At 40.5% G+C, this 13,033-nt stretch overlaps 1 protein-coding gene across 1 annotated transcript in view; it reads right to left on the bottom strand.

Moving 5' to 3' along the window:
• Nucleotides 1-6,935, bottom strand: part of LOC114241919 (uncharacterized) — a 39,381-nt gene extending 32,446 nt beyond the window's left edge. Inside the window, exons 1-3 of the mRNA XM_089735249.1 lie at nucleotides 6,610-6,935; nucleotides 3,245-3,377; nucleotides 117-2,629 (exon numbers count right to left, since the gene is read on the bottom strand). Coding sequence (XP_089591375.1) covers nucleotides 117-2,629; nucleotides 3,245-3,377; nucleotides 6,610-6,733 — 2,770 coding nt within the window. The 5' untranslated portion in view covers nucleotides 6,734-6,935. The remainder of the gene's footprint in view (nucleotides 1-116; nucleotides 2,630-3,244; nucleotides 3,378-6,609) is intronic.
• Nucleotides 6,936-13,033: the final 6,098 nt, after the last annotated feature.

Raw genomic sequence — 13,033 nt, 5'->3', positions numbered from 1 at the left:
CAAGCCTCGTTATTTTTGTTATCTTTTTTATTTATTTTTTGTACTTAATTTGTGTTTGGAATAAATGTTTATTATTATTATTATTATTATAAAAAGATATGGGTTAAAAAACTCACCTTTGGTGGAATCTTCTTTACCCGGTTCTCTGTATCCGGCTCCGTAATCCCCGACAGCTACCGGTCGCGAAGTCACCACCTCACCCCCCGGCCCAGCTGTATAGCCAGGAGCATGGGGCCGATCCATTTCATTCTCGTAAACCGGTTTCACGTTATATCCAGGGTTCTCCGACTCTGTATTTGGTTTATAGTAAGCTGGTGTATCGTTGGGTTTTTTGTTATTAGGTCTTTGGGGCCGTCCTTTGTGGCTGGTCTCTGCATTTTGGTTTGAGCCATAGCTCGGTGTCGTGTAGCTGTCGTCATTCTGGCTGGTTCCATAAACATTCTGACTATTGCTATAGTCCTGATTTGTTCCATAAGACCCTTTGTTTCCATACGAACTTTGATTTGAATAGCTGCCCTTAGTACCCTGGTCAAATTGGGTACTATAGCTTTGGCCTCCATAACCACTTTGACTAGGGGGATATGCATCATATGAACCTTTGTTTCCATTTGATAAATGATAATCATGACTTATACCTTGGGAAGCTCCTTGGTAAGAGCTTTGCGAACCCCCATACGACCCTTTGCTACCTTTATACCTATCATCCTGATATGTATTTTGGGTGTTCCCATAAGAGTTTTTATGGGAATTATAAAAATCTTGCTGACCATGAGAGCTTTGAGTAGAACCATATGAGCCATGGTTGGTTTCGCCATAGTAATTGCCCTGATCATGATTTTGACCATTCGTTTGCCCGTAAGACCCATAGTCGTTATAAGAAGGTCTGTAGTTTGGTCTATTGCTATAGCTTTGATCTGGCCTACCATACACTTGGCTTTCGTAGACATGTTGGTTGCTGTGATAATTGCTTTGACTAGAACTGTATGAATGTTGGCTTTGATACGAATTCTGTCCATAATCAGCTAGGCCATAATCGTTGGGTCGGTCCGGTTTCAAAGGTTTGTTTGGACGATTTTGCCCGGTATCTCCGTAACCGTTGTGATAATTTTGAGTGTTATATGACGGCTGATCGCTCTGGCTTTGATGATAATCGTTCGGCCTATTCGGTTTTGATGGTTTGTACGGTTCATTTTGCCCGGGGTCTCCGTAACCAATATCATGATTATGGCTATTATATGACGACTGATCACTCTGACTTTGATGATAATCGTTCGGCCTATCCGGTTTCGATGGTTTGTATGGCTGATTTTGCCCGGGGTCCCCGTAACCAATATGATCATTATGGCTATTATATGACGACTGATCACTCTGGCTTTGATAATCGTTCGGCCTATCCGGTTTCGATGGTTTGTATGGCTCATTTTGCCCGGGGTCTCCGTAACCAATATGATGATTATGGCTATTATATGACGACTGATCACTCTGGCTTTGATAATACTCGTTTTGACTGCCGTATTGACTACCTTTAATGGATTGGTTTGAACCATAACCGGTTTGTCCTGTAAATGAGTTTTGATTTGTGTATCCTTTGACAGGTTTATCGTAATCCTGGTTCCAGGTTGGGTCGTTTGGTTTAGGGTTTTGAGGTCGATAACCATTATATCCGTATTGGCCGTAAGGTTTAGTAGTCGGATCAGGTCTATGATCATCAAGCGGCAGGTTTTGGCTGTAGCCACCGATTTCCGTAATAGTTCCATGATTTTGAGCGTAGCTATTTTGGGTTAAATAGCCGTATCCTTGATGACCATAATAGGAACCACGGATGGGTCTGTATGGTCGTGGTGGATCATATATTTCAACGTGAATTGAGTTGTCATTTTGACTACTATGATCAAAATTGCTTGCATATTGTCCGGCATTGTCCGGTCTAGGACGATTCGGTCTATCGAACTTATACGGTCTACTTGGAGGTCCGATTGGTCCTGAAGGATGTCCAATATCACTTGGCCTATCCGGCCTTCCGTAACCTTCGTCTTGAGAGTTCTGATAAGGCTTCCTATTCGGTCTAATTATGTAATTATAGCCCGGTTTTTCTGGTCTATTAGGTTGTCCATACCCTTGAAAGTTTAGTTCATCCGATGGTTTTTGGTTATATGACTGATTTTGAATTGGCCTTTCGGGTCTGTACTGCGTATCTTGAGGTCTAGTGAAACCGTGATCAGGCCTGATGGGTTCATATGGTATTTCTTGCGGTCTGTGTGACCCGTAACTCGGAGGGACATCGTTATCCGGTTTCGAATTTGAATAATCATCAGGCCTGTACGGTCTGCCAGATTCGAAAGGCCTCAAGTCAGCGGAGATTAGGTAATCATCGTTGAAAATTTCGTCGTCCGGTCTGAAGACTGGGCGTTGAAGGGGACCTTCGGGCCGGTCTGGGTTATCTGGGCGCTTCTGTTCGTCAGGACCTGGGTCGTCGTGCAGCGGCATCGGTGAAGGCGGCGACTGCTCGCATTGGAACCTCCGCACGTACACGTCGTAGTCGGGGTGGCGGCCTAGTATTGATTTTTCTTTGATCTCTTTCTCGTCTATATTACTCAGGTTGCATGTGGCGTTGCCTTTAGCTCCAACACTGCGAAAGATAAATTGAAAAATTTGACAACCAGCGAACGTCTTGTAAATTCTGAGTGGGTTTTCGTTTAATTATGTTAACTTATTGAAGAATTTTAAAGACTTGTAATAATTAAAACGTTGCGAAAGTAGTTATCAAATGAAATTGCTGAAAAACTATGATGTCTGATTTTAAAATCTAAACTGTAACAGCGTAATTGTAACATCTAAATTGTAATCTAAATCTAACAGCGTCATCTATAACAACTAAAATTTATGTTTTTAGTACGGAAACGAAACAAAAGATGGCGCTTTAATACAATCTTAGAATATCTGTTTTTAATAAATTATTTATTTAACGACATGTAAGTCCAAAATTAAATTAAAATCATTTCGCGATACACGACACAATATAATAATTTGAAACAACTTGAAGTCTACAGGTCTACCTTGTATACGCACAGTCGATGATATATTTTCTTTTCGCAATAGGAAACATGATTTTAAATGCACAGCGAAGCGGACGTGTACAGCTAGTCTGTTTATAAAATTTTATGGATAATTTTCCTATTGTATGTAACTCTCTTGTCTTCTTACTAATTCTTATTAATTCTCCGAGGATTATTAAATAATTTACCCATAATCGTAGGCTTGGCATTGTTTATCCTGTTTGCAAATTTGTTCGCATTCTCGCGTCATTAGTTCGGTCACGTTTCGATAGATGGCGGTACTTGGCAATTGTTCACCTATCGACAGCCTGATGAAGCAATCTGAAAGAAAAAAAAAACTAAAGCTAAAAACCGAGTGAATACATTACGTAGCGTATTATAAGCTTTTTTGTTCGTCTTTCGTACTGTTTAAAGTAATTAGTAGTGCAAGTAATAAAATGTTACGTCGTCTATATCTATAACATAAAGCCATGATTACTTATAGCATATTAGTGAGTAGATATAAGTACTGCTAGTAAGACTGCCCTTGCGATGAACTGACTACCGCTGCCCCACCCTTCGAACCGAAACGCATTACTGCTTCACAACAGAAGGCAGGGTAGTGGTACCTATCCGTGCGGACTCAGAAGACGTCCTACCACAAGTAAAAATGGCATCGTCGTTGGTCCTTGAAGCGTGTGTGAATTGTCATTAATGTGTTAATCAGACTTCATGAAGTCTATTAAAATTACGCCCAAAGATTCCATTCCTAACGGGCCAAGCAAACACAGGGTTTGCTAACGTGAAAATCGGCTAACAAGCATAAGACACTGAAATGCATTGACCTTGGCTATTTGAATACCTGCTTGAAGAAGACATCCCAATTTACTGGTGGTAGGACCTCTTGTGAGTCCGCACGGGAAGGTACCACCGCCCTGCCTATTTATGCCGTGAAGCGTTTGGGTTTGAAGGGTGGGGCAGCCGTTGTAACTATACTGAGTCCTTAGAACTTATATCTCAAGGTGGGTGGCGGCATTTACGTTGTAGACGTCTATGGGCTCCGGTAACCACTTAACACCAGGTGGGCTGTGAGCTCGTGCACTCATCTGTGCAATAAAAAAAGCGCACGAATCCTCTGAACCATAAATAATTAATGCTAATTAATCACCATATTACGTCATTGGTCATTTTCTATTCGCAAGATCCGCTATCTATTGTAATCATTATTAATATAATTTTCGAAAGTATCTACATATTTACACAATTTCCTATGTTGAAACTATATTTTTGAAGTGAAAACTTCTTTAGAATCGTTGTGATTTCAAACCGGATGCAACGGAAAAAACGACAGGTAAGAGACACAAATACAAAAATGTGTAGGATGAAGCCAGCAAAGAATGAGACAGAAATATAGATACTATTTAATACAGCGCCATCTGTGAGATTTTTTAATACTAACGTGTGTATGAAAGCTCTTGTAGTGAATTTTAATTTAGGATTATACGTGAAATTAAAATATCAATTCACAGAGGGCGCTACCTTACAATTATTTACTAATGACAAAATTTTACATATACTTAAGACGTTTAGGATAATTGTATTTTAATTTTGGAAGGTTTCACTTCTACCACGTGTGAATTGCACACATTTTGTTTTTTTGTGTGCGAGTGCGTACTGGTCGAAGCAGTCGTACTTACCAGTGGGCTCAGTCAGAATTTTTTAATGTTCTCGATAACGTAAAAGTTAAATCAAAATTGTATGGAGTTGGAAAGTTTGCCTACGTTTGTCGCTAGGGGCGCTGTTCCAACTCCATACAAATTTGAGTTAACTTTTACGCTATCGAGAACGTTAAAAAACTCGCACTAAGCAGGGATCAGGGATGAGGATTAGGACAATCAAAATTCGATAGAAGTTGTCGTAGCCTAAAGGATAAAACTTCCTAAAATGCAAGCGTATCGTGCGATGCTAATGTTTTTATTATTGCTTAGTTGCTTAGATGGGTGGACGAACTCACAGCCCACCTGGTGTTAAGTGGTTACTGGAGCCCATAGACATCTACAACGTAAATGCGCCACCCACCTTGATATATAACTTCTAAGGTCTCAGTATAGATACAACGGCTGCCGCAACCTTCAAACCAAAGCGCATTACTGTTTCATGGCAGAATTAGGCGGAGTGGTGGTACCTACCCGTGCGGACTCCCGAGAGGTCCTACCACCAGTAGTGTGTACTACGTACTTTGCTCATTTACACGGATAAATTCCAAAATGTAGGAATAACAGCAACAGGCTTGGACTTGACTGGAAAAAGACTTGGACGTGCCGCATGACAGAGGATGTGCGAGGGAAGGATGTGAGTGCAGAGATGATGCTGCTGTCCGGGGGGGGAGGGGGGGATGTCATTCTGCTCCGATCCCAAATAGTGAAACAGTTCGATTTTTTTTTATTGAACTTCAATTGAGTTTAGTTATTTTATTGAGATAGCTGAAGAAATTTTTTTGTTATGATACTTTTTCCAAATTTGTAATTTTTTTTGGCTTCCCTGTAAATTTGCAAAAATGTCGCTTTTTTTTCACCTTATCTCACCAGGTGGGGTCGGCACAGCTAATTTTTAAATTCTTCAATAGTTTTCCATTCTCTTCTATCAGCCGCAGCCCAACGCTCACTCCTCTCTCTCTCTCATATCGTCATTCACACACTCCATCCATGTCTCCTTCGGTCGACCTCTTCCCCCTCTACCTTCCACTACTATTTCCATACATCTCTTAGTCACATGCATCTTCTCTCTACGCATCACATGTCCATACCACGCTAACGATTTGCAAAAATGTCGCATAGACCAAATAACCTTTCACCAGTCGATTTAATTATTCCCTTATTATTAAATTTATGTATTTATTTGCCACGAAGATCTCCTCTGCTATACTGGGAGATCAATTCTGGGCAGATAGGGTTGCCCCCATATGGGGTCACGTTGACCCGACGGGAATTTGAAACCACTATCCTAATTACTCTGCTAGTTATTACAGTAGCAAAGAAAATTAAACTTTTTCGATGATTCACCAAAACCTACTCGATGACTTCATACATACATAAAAACGTATTTAATTACTACTAACAAATATATTTATAGGAACTTGTGTTATAGAAATCGCGTTTTTTATCAACACCGTACAATTAGTTACATCGCTAATTATGAAGCTAGTATTTTTTTTGTTGCTTAGATTGGTGGACGAGCTTACAGCCCACCTGGTGTTAAGTGGTTACTGGACATAGACATCTACGACGTAAATGCGCTACCCACCTTGAGATATAAGTTCTAAGGTCTCAATTTTAAAAGTACAATGGCTGTCGTCCAACCCTTCAAACCGAAACGCATTACTGCTTCACGGCAATCAAAGGCCCTATTTTGTTATTAGGCAACCCTAGTGGCAAGCACTTTAGATTTAAAATAAACATTACGTATTCTTTGATTCTTCGGTTAGATAAAAAGTTAGTATATGTTCCAACCCTACATGCAATGCTTAAAATAAAGTAACGCCATCTATCGGTGGCGGGATTATGTCGTCACTCACCTTCAATGGATGTTCCCAATTGTGAATCAATAGTCAGCGTTTGAACACCAGCCAACAGAACCGGACACAGAATTATTAAAATTGACATTTTAATGAAGAATGAATTTAAATTGTTAATTGTCATTATATTCCCGCCATTTATCACAATGGTACACCAGCGGTGCGTAATCAAAACGCGGAAACGAAAAGAATTCGAAATTCGAATAGTTTTCTATTGAAATTCAAATTTTAAATTCGCACAGATAAAGATACATCTATTTTTTTTTCTATTTCAAGACGTGCACACTGTTTTGTATTAGCAAATAAAATGTGGCTTGGATCTTTAGGTGTGGCTAACAACTTCACGGTCCGGCGAGTCCTGTGTAAACCTCCTTAGCGTCTCACGTGAACCTTAAAGCTTTTTTTGTCGCCGGATTCTTTTTTGTACTTACTCGAAGATTACAGAGTAAGCCTTTGCCTTGACGTTTGACGTTCGTAATGGCGGGTAATCAATTGCCTTGAAAATTGATATGTCGAAATCAGTTTTAAGTTCCACCATGCACACATTCTTTCTGATAATTCAATTATTATTGACTTAGGTCAGATGGCTTCTCGACTCCAGTATTAGTGTTAAAAAAAAGTCTTGAAATGGGTTCTGTCCATGTTTTTCACATGGAATAACATACCTGATATAAAATTTATAGACTAAAGATTGCGGCTAGGATGCAGAGTGATCTAAAATCGGGACAGTAGTGGTTCTTATAATATAAAATGTCACTGATGGTAGGACATCTTGTGAGTCCGCACGGGTAGGTACCACCACCCTGCCTATTTCTGCCGTGAGGTAATAATGCCTTTCTGTTTCAAGGGTGGGGCAGCCGTTGTAACTAACTATACTTGACACCTTAGAACTTATATCTCAAGGTGGGCTGCGCATTTACGTTGTAGATTTCTATGGGCTTCAGTAACCACTTAACTTAAAATATCTAATTAAAAAAAAATAAAAAAAATAACTAGAATAACTGCTTCATCATATCGGTTTACGTTATCATCAAAGATTGCGAAACCCGATTTGGGTTCATCATCTTTCCTCTCAATCCTAACGGTCACTTGCACAATAAGTCTTTGTGTGTGAATACAGCAGGGGGATCCGTTCCCACAATAAATCTGTAAAACCTAGTTTAAAAACTTTGAAATTCAGCGGGTCAACGTACTGTTTTATATTGCGCATAACGTTCGCTATGTATGGATGTGCCGTTTTTTTTTTGTTGTTGCCTAAATGCGAGCCACGGTCCGAATCGCCTTTAAGTGGTTACCCAAATCCATAGGAATCATGCCTGCGGGTACAACCACAAGAGAAAAAAACGGATGGTGGCTCTTCTTTTCGGCAACGAGCGTCCATAACGAGGTAGAAGTAGAGGACCGGGATCTGGACGGACACACCAGTAAAAGCAAGCTGCCTCAAATGTATGCCATCTACATGTTAATCATTTCTTCGTTTCATCTTACATCGATCATCCATCCAACACCGATTCATCGCTAATCCGTTAAGCAAAAACACCATCGCCGCCGAGAGGGCGGGCAACTTAAGTGCGGGGATATGGGTCTCCCCGAGGCCCTTGCCATGCCCCCGTCAGGAGACATGAGAACCCTAGAAGCATTGTGATCACAATATAAATGCTGCCGATCACCTTGATACATGAGACCGAAGTATGAATTACATATTCTAATGGACGTTGGCATGATGCAACACAAATTATTACACGGTGCTTGTTCTAGGCTCACAGTGGAACCTACCACTAGACTTAAAAAATCACAATTACATTACCAACTTCCTTAATAGGCATAAAAACAAAATTATGATCAATCTGATGTTATTTAGCAATAGTTATGGGTCGATAATGCTGACATTAAAATCAATCGTCAACTTTGTAACAAAAGATACGTTTGAAATTCCTAAGCTAAATTAAATGCCAATAAAACCCTAATTTTTGTCCAAAATCCCTCAATGCCTTAAGACAAAGGTATACAACCAATGTGTGCTACCAGTGATGACTTACGGTTCCGAGACGTGGTGCTTCACAAGGGATCTTTTTAGGAAGCTCAGTGTCGCGCAGTGAGCTATGGAGAGGGCTATGCTTGGTATTTCTCTACGGGACCGAATCAGAAATGAGGAGATCCGTAGAAGAACCAAAGTTACTGACATAGCCCGTAGGATTAGCACGCTGAAGTGGCAGTGGGCAGGCCACATAGCGCGAAGATCGGACAGCCGATGGGGCGGAAAGATCCTCGAGTGGAGACCACGTACTAGCAAGCGCAGTGTGGGACGGCCACCTACGAGATGGACCGACGACCTGGTAAGAATCGCTGGGTCACGTTGGATGCAGGTGGCAACGGACCGGCCGCACTGGAGATCACTTGGAGAGGCCTATGTTCAGCAGTGGACAATGGACAGGCTGAGATGAAACCCTAATATAAGGTGGAGCTGAACATAAACAATACTGAGTTATTATATTTTATAAATCATCGCATATTTATGTTACGTTTAACATTAGTACTTCCATCAGTCTCCGTATTCGAAAACTATACGGGACGTATGATTCTCGATATGATTACGGAAGGCCATATCGTAATAGCTTAGTTATATCTTGAATTTATTTTAATAAGCATAAATACAGGGACAAAAATACGGCAACAGCAGCAGCTAATGGTGGCTGGGAAGTTTGAAAGGAGAAAACCAATCACAGCATAAGCAATGATCCAGTTTCTCTCGACTTCCACCACCAAGATGCATGACACATCACGCCAAGGCAAGATACAGATGGAACTTAATCAAAAAGAAATTAATCTCTCTTGGGATTTTCGCGACTCTCAGCGATAAGGGAAACGATGTGTTTTCATCTCATTTTAAACCAATAGAAGTTTTATTATATAAGGTTAAATTGATTCAAAGTAGTTTGACCACCGACTTCAAAAACACAGTGCACAGACTCCAGCTATATTGGGCAGGCTTCACAATAAAATATTATCCATGTTAAGACAACGTAATCGGAGAACAAAGAGTATCGTAACGCATGTAATTACACTGTTATCTTTCTATCTGCCGACGTTCGCAAAAATCATTATAAATTTAATAATTGCTAGTTGTTGACTAGGGAAGAGATAACGTTTTGCGAATTAAATCGATATTTCAAATCGATTTGCGTTACAAAGCCAAATCTAGGGCGATGTTTGGGACACCCAAAAAAGTGTCAGTTGTGGATTGGGTTATTCGTGACTTATGCAAGTCGATCGAGTGACTCGACACATCATGTCAAATAGAAACACGGACTGCGATTAGTCTACGCAGATGCAACATATACTTTTTTTCTCTACCTAAGCTGATGGTCTAGACTAGGTATACCATATCAGCGTCACTGAGCTAGTAGGTGAGCTCTCGGGGCTCAAACCTGACGATGTTGCTAAGACGAATCTTAGCAAGAGCCGTGCTTCGCAGAATCTACCGCCGATCGGAAACGCGACCCACTGAGAAGATCCGGCGAGTAACTAAGTATGCTGTGTCTATGGGTTAATTTACTCGCCGAGCCACGGGTTCGACGAGAACGATGATCGGTGCTTGGGGTACCTAAAAGCACCGTTAGTGGATCAAGAGGATCCGTGATGACGTGTTTTGGGCGACACATGGAACCTCTGGGTCTGCGGAGGGACTTCGGTTCCCTCTGTATTTTGTACCGTATGTTCCATGGGGAGTGCTCTGAGGAATGAGGTTTGATGGGTGGGGCAGCCGTTGTAACTATACTGAGACCTTAGAACTTATATCTCAAGGTGTGTGGCGCATTTACGTTGTAGATGTCTATGGGTTCCAGTAACCACTTAACACCAGGTGGGCTGTGAGCTCGTCCACACATCCAGGCAATAAAAATAAAAAAAAATTGTTCTAAATGATACCGGCATCTCGTTTTTACCATCGCACCGCCCGCCACCGGAGTAGAGTTCATCCGTACTACCTGGAGCCACTGCGGTCATCCACAGTGCGTTTCCAGAGGTCTTTTTTGCCACGTACCATCCGGCTATGGAATGAGCTCCCCTCCACGGTGTTTCCCGAGCGCTATGACATGTCCTTCTTCAAACGAGGCTTGTGGAGAGTATTAAGCGGTAGGCAGCGGCTTGGCTCTGCCCCTGGCATTGCTGAAGTCCATGGGCAACGGTAACCACTCATCATCAGGTGGGCCGTATGCTCGTCTGCCTACAAGGGCAATAAAAAAAAATTAAAAAGCATACAGTATCCGCAATATTACTAGAATTATAAAAAACCGGTCCATTTTAGAAGTAGCTGTACCATCTCGATTTCAAATTCTTGACAGAGACATCTTGTGCCCGAACTAAAAGTTCTCTTTACCGTATTCGAGGACTATTTAACCCTTAGTTAGTGCTGAGCTTATTTTCACATATTTCGCGGAAATTGATAAGCGATTTTTGAAAAAAGTAGGTGGTACCTTATAAAAAACTTGAATTTGAAAAAAATCTCACTCAGTTTTCGTACAACGCGTATACAGGTTGTCTCAGAAAGAATGGATAATCCTGAAACACCTCATAGTAGAGCTATTGGGGACTCAAAATAAGATATAAAAAAAAATCTTAGGTAGTACCCAAATTAAATATAAAGAAAAAAATAACAAAATTTCATGATCAAAATTTAAATTCAGATTAGCTTTTATAAAAAATTACACTAGCTATTCATACGTTCATACAATTTCCTGCATATTCCTTAGTATAGTCCATGTAGAATATTATAACAACAAAAAGCCTATGGATTTATTTGTAGCTGTTGTATATTCCAGAAATGCACAGCGGTATGGAAAATATTTACCTTATTTTTTTAAATACGTAACCAAGTTACGTGAGACGTACTACCTGAGTATTTTTTTTTTGTGTCCTCATATCTCTTCTATGAGGTGTTTCAGGATTGCTCATTCTTTCTGGGACACTCTGTATACCATATATTTGGAACAAGAAAAATCATACGAACAATTGAATAATTGTGGCGCATTTACGTCGTAGATATCTCTGGGCTCCAGTAGCCACTTAACATTAGGTGGGCTGTGAGCTCATTCACCCATCTAAGCAATAAAAAATAAAAAAAGAATTCGAGGTCTCTCAAGAACACGTTTACCCCAACGGTTATGGGTTGTCCCGATAGTAAGGTCAGCCCATTGCCAGTTCAGCTTTACTAATTACAGGTAATTCTTAAATGTTGTGAGGAATCGTGTTACACAAAGCTCCAAGCTTAACTTTCGTACGTAAACAAGCCGTCGCCTCTGTAACACTAAGTTTGGATCGGTTCGAAATCGATATCTGATCGATTTTCCATCGAAACATCGATTTCACTGGCCCGTGGCTTTTATTTATGTATAACGAACTGGTGGTGTTAAAGATCCGAGATTGCAGCAGCATGTCTAAAATCTTGTTAGCGACGTCAAATGGGTGCTACTATGTGTCTACATTAAATTGATTTAAACGCGAATCGCATTCGATTTAGTGGGTAGGTTTATAAATAAAGAGTGTCAGAGTGGGACGGTTGGTCGAAAAGTGACCCTCAAAAATAGCTATTTAGGATTTAGGGACACTAAAGTCCGGAGCCGTATAATAAGGGTGTGAAAAAAATCTGGGTATCAGAAAATCTTTTGAGTAAGGACAATGGAAATGTTAATACGTAAGAATCACTTAATTACTAACTCTTAAGAGCTTAGCGTAACGGGAGTTAGTTTCGCCTGATCCCACTGACAAAACCCACTGAGTTTTTTGGCCGGATCTTTTCAGTAGGTCGAGATTCCGATCCGGTGTTATATATAGCGCTGCTCTTGCTAGCTAAGAAAAGATACGGTAGATTAAGCGAAGCACTGCCCTTGTTAGGGCTAATGTTAACAAATTCTCTCAGGTCAAACCCGCGAGCTCACCTACCCGTCTGCGCGTAACTGGAATAGCCTCTTAGACTACTATCCTCTATCGGTCGTCAAATAGTGCGACTTCATAAAACAATAATTAAATCACACGCTCCGCCTTGAGGAACTCCTTCTTTGAAATCGATTAAAATATATGAATGGTTCTTCATTCTTTATTAGAGCCATACACCTATTAGGTTAAGACGGCTATGAATGGTTAAGTAAAAAAAAAAACTTGAAGTAGTCCCCGTCGTGAAGGAAAAAGGTGAATGCACCTAATATCCGTTGGTTTTAATTGTATTATGGAAATCAGATGAGATTAGCGTGCGTTGTAAAAATCTTCATTGTCTTGTATCGCTTGCCCTGCAGATTATGAGTCATCGCTAACTGTTGTTCAAAGAGACTATTTATTGACTGAACAAGAAATACAAGTTTCGGAATGTTTTCAATAATGAAATCTCGCGTTAATTTTTAGAGACAGAGAGAGAGAGAGAGAGAGAGAA

This window comes from Bombyx mandarina, chromosome 02 (genome assembly GCF_030267445.1).
Source record: "Bombyx mandarina strain Sakado chromosome 02, ASM3026744v2".
NCBI classification, from domain to species: Eukaryota; Metazoa; Arthropoda; class Insecta; order Lepidoptera; family Bombycidae; genus Bombyx; species Bombyx mandarina.
This window is presented reverse-complemented; position numbering and strand designations above follow the sequence as displayed.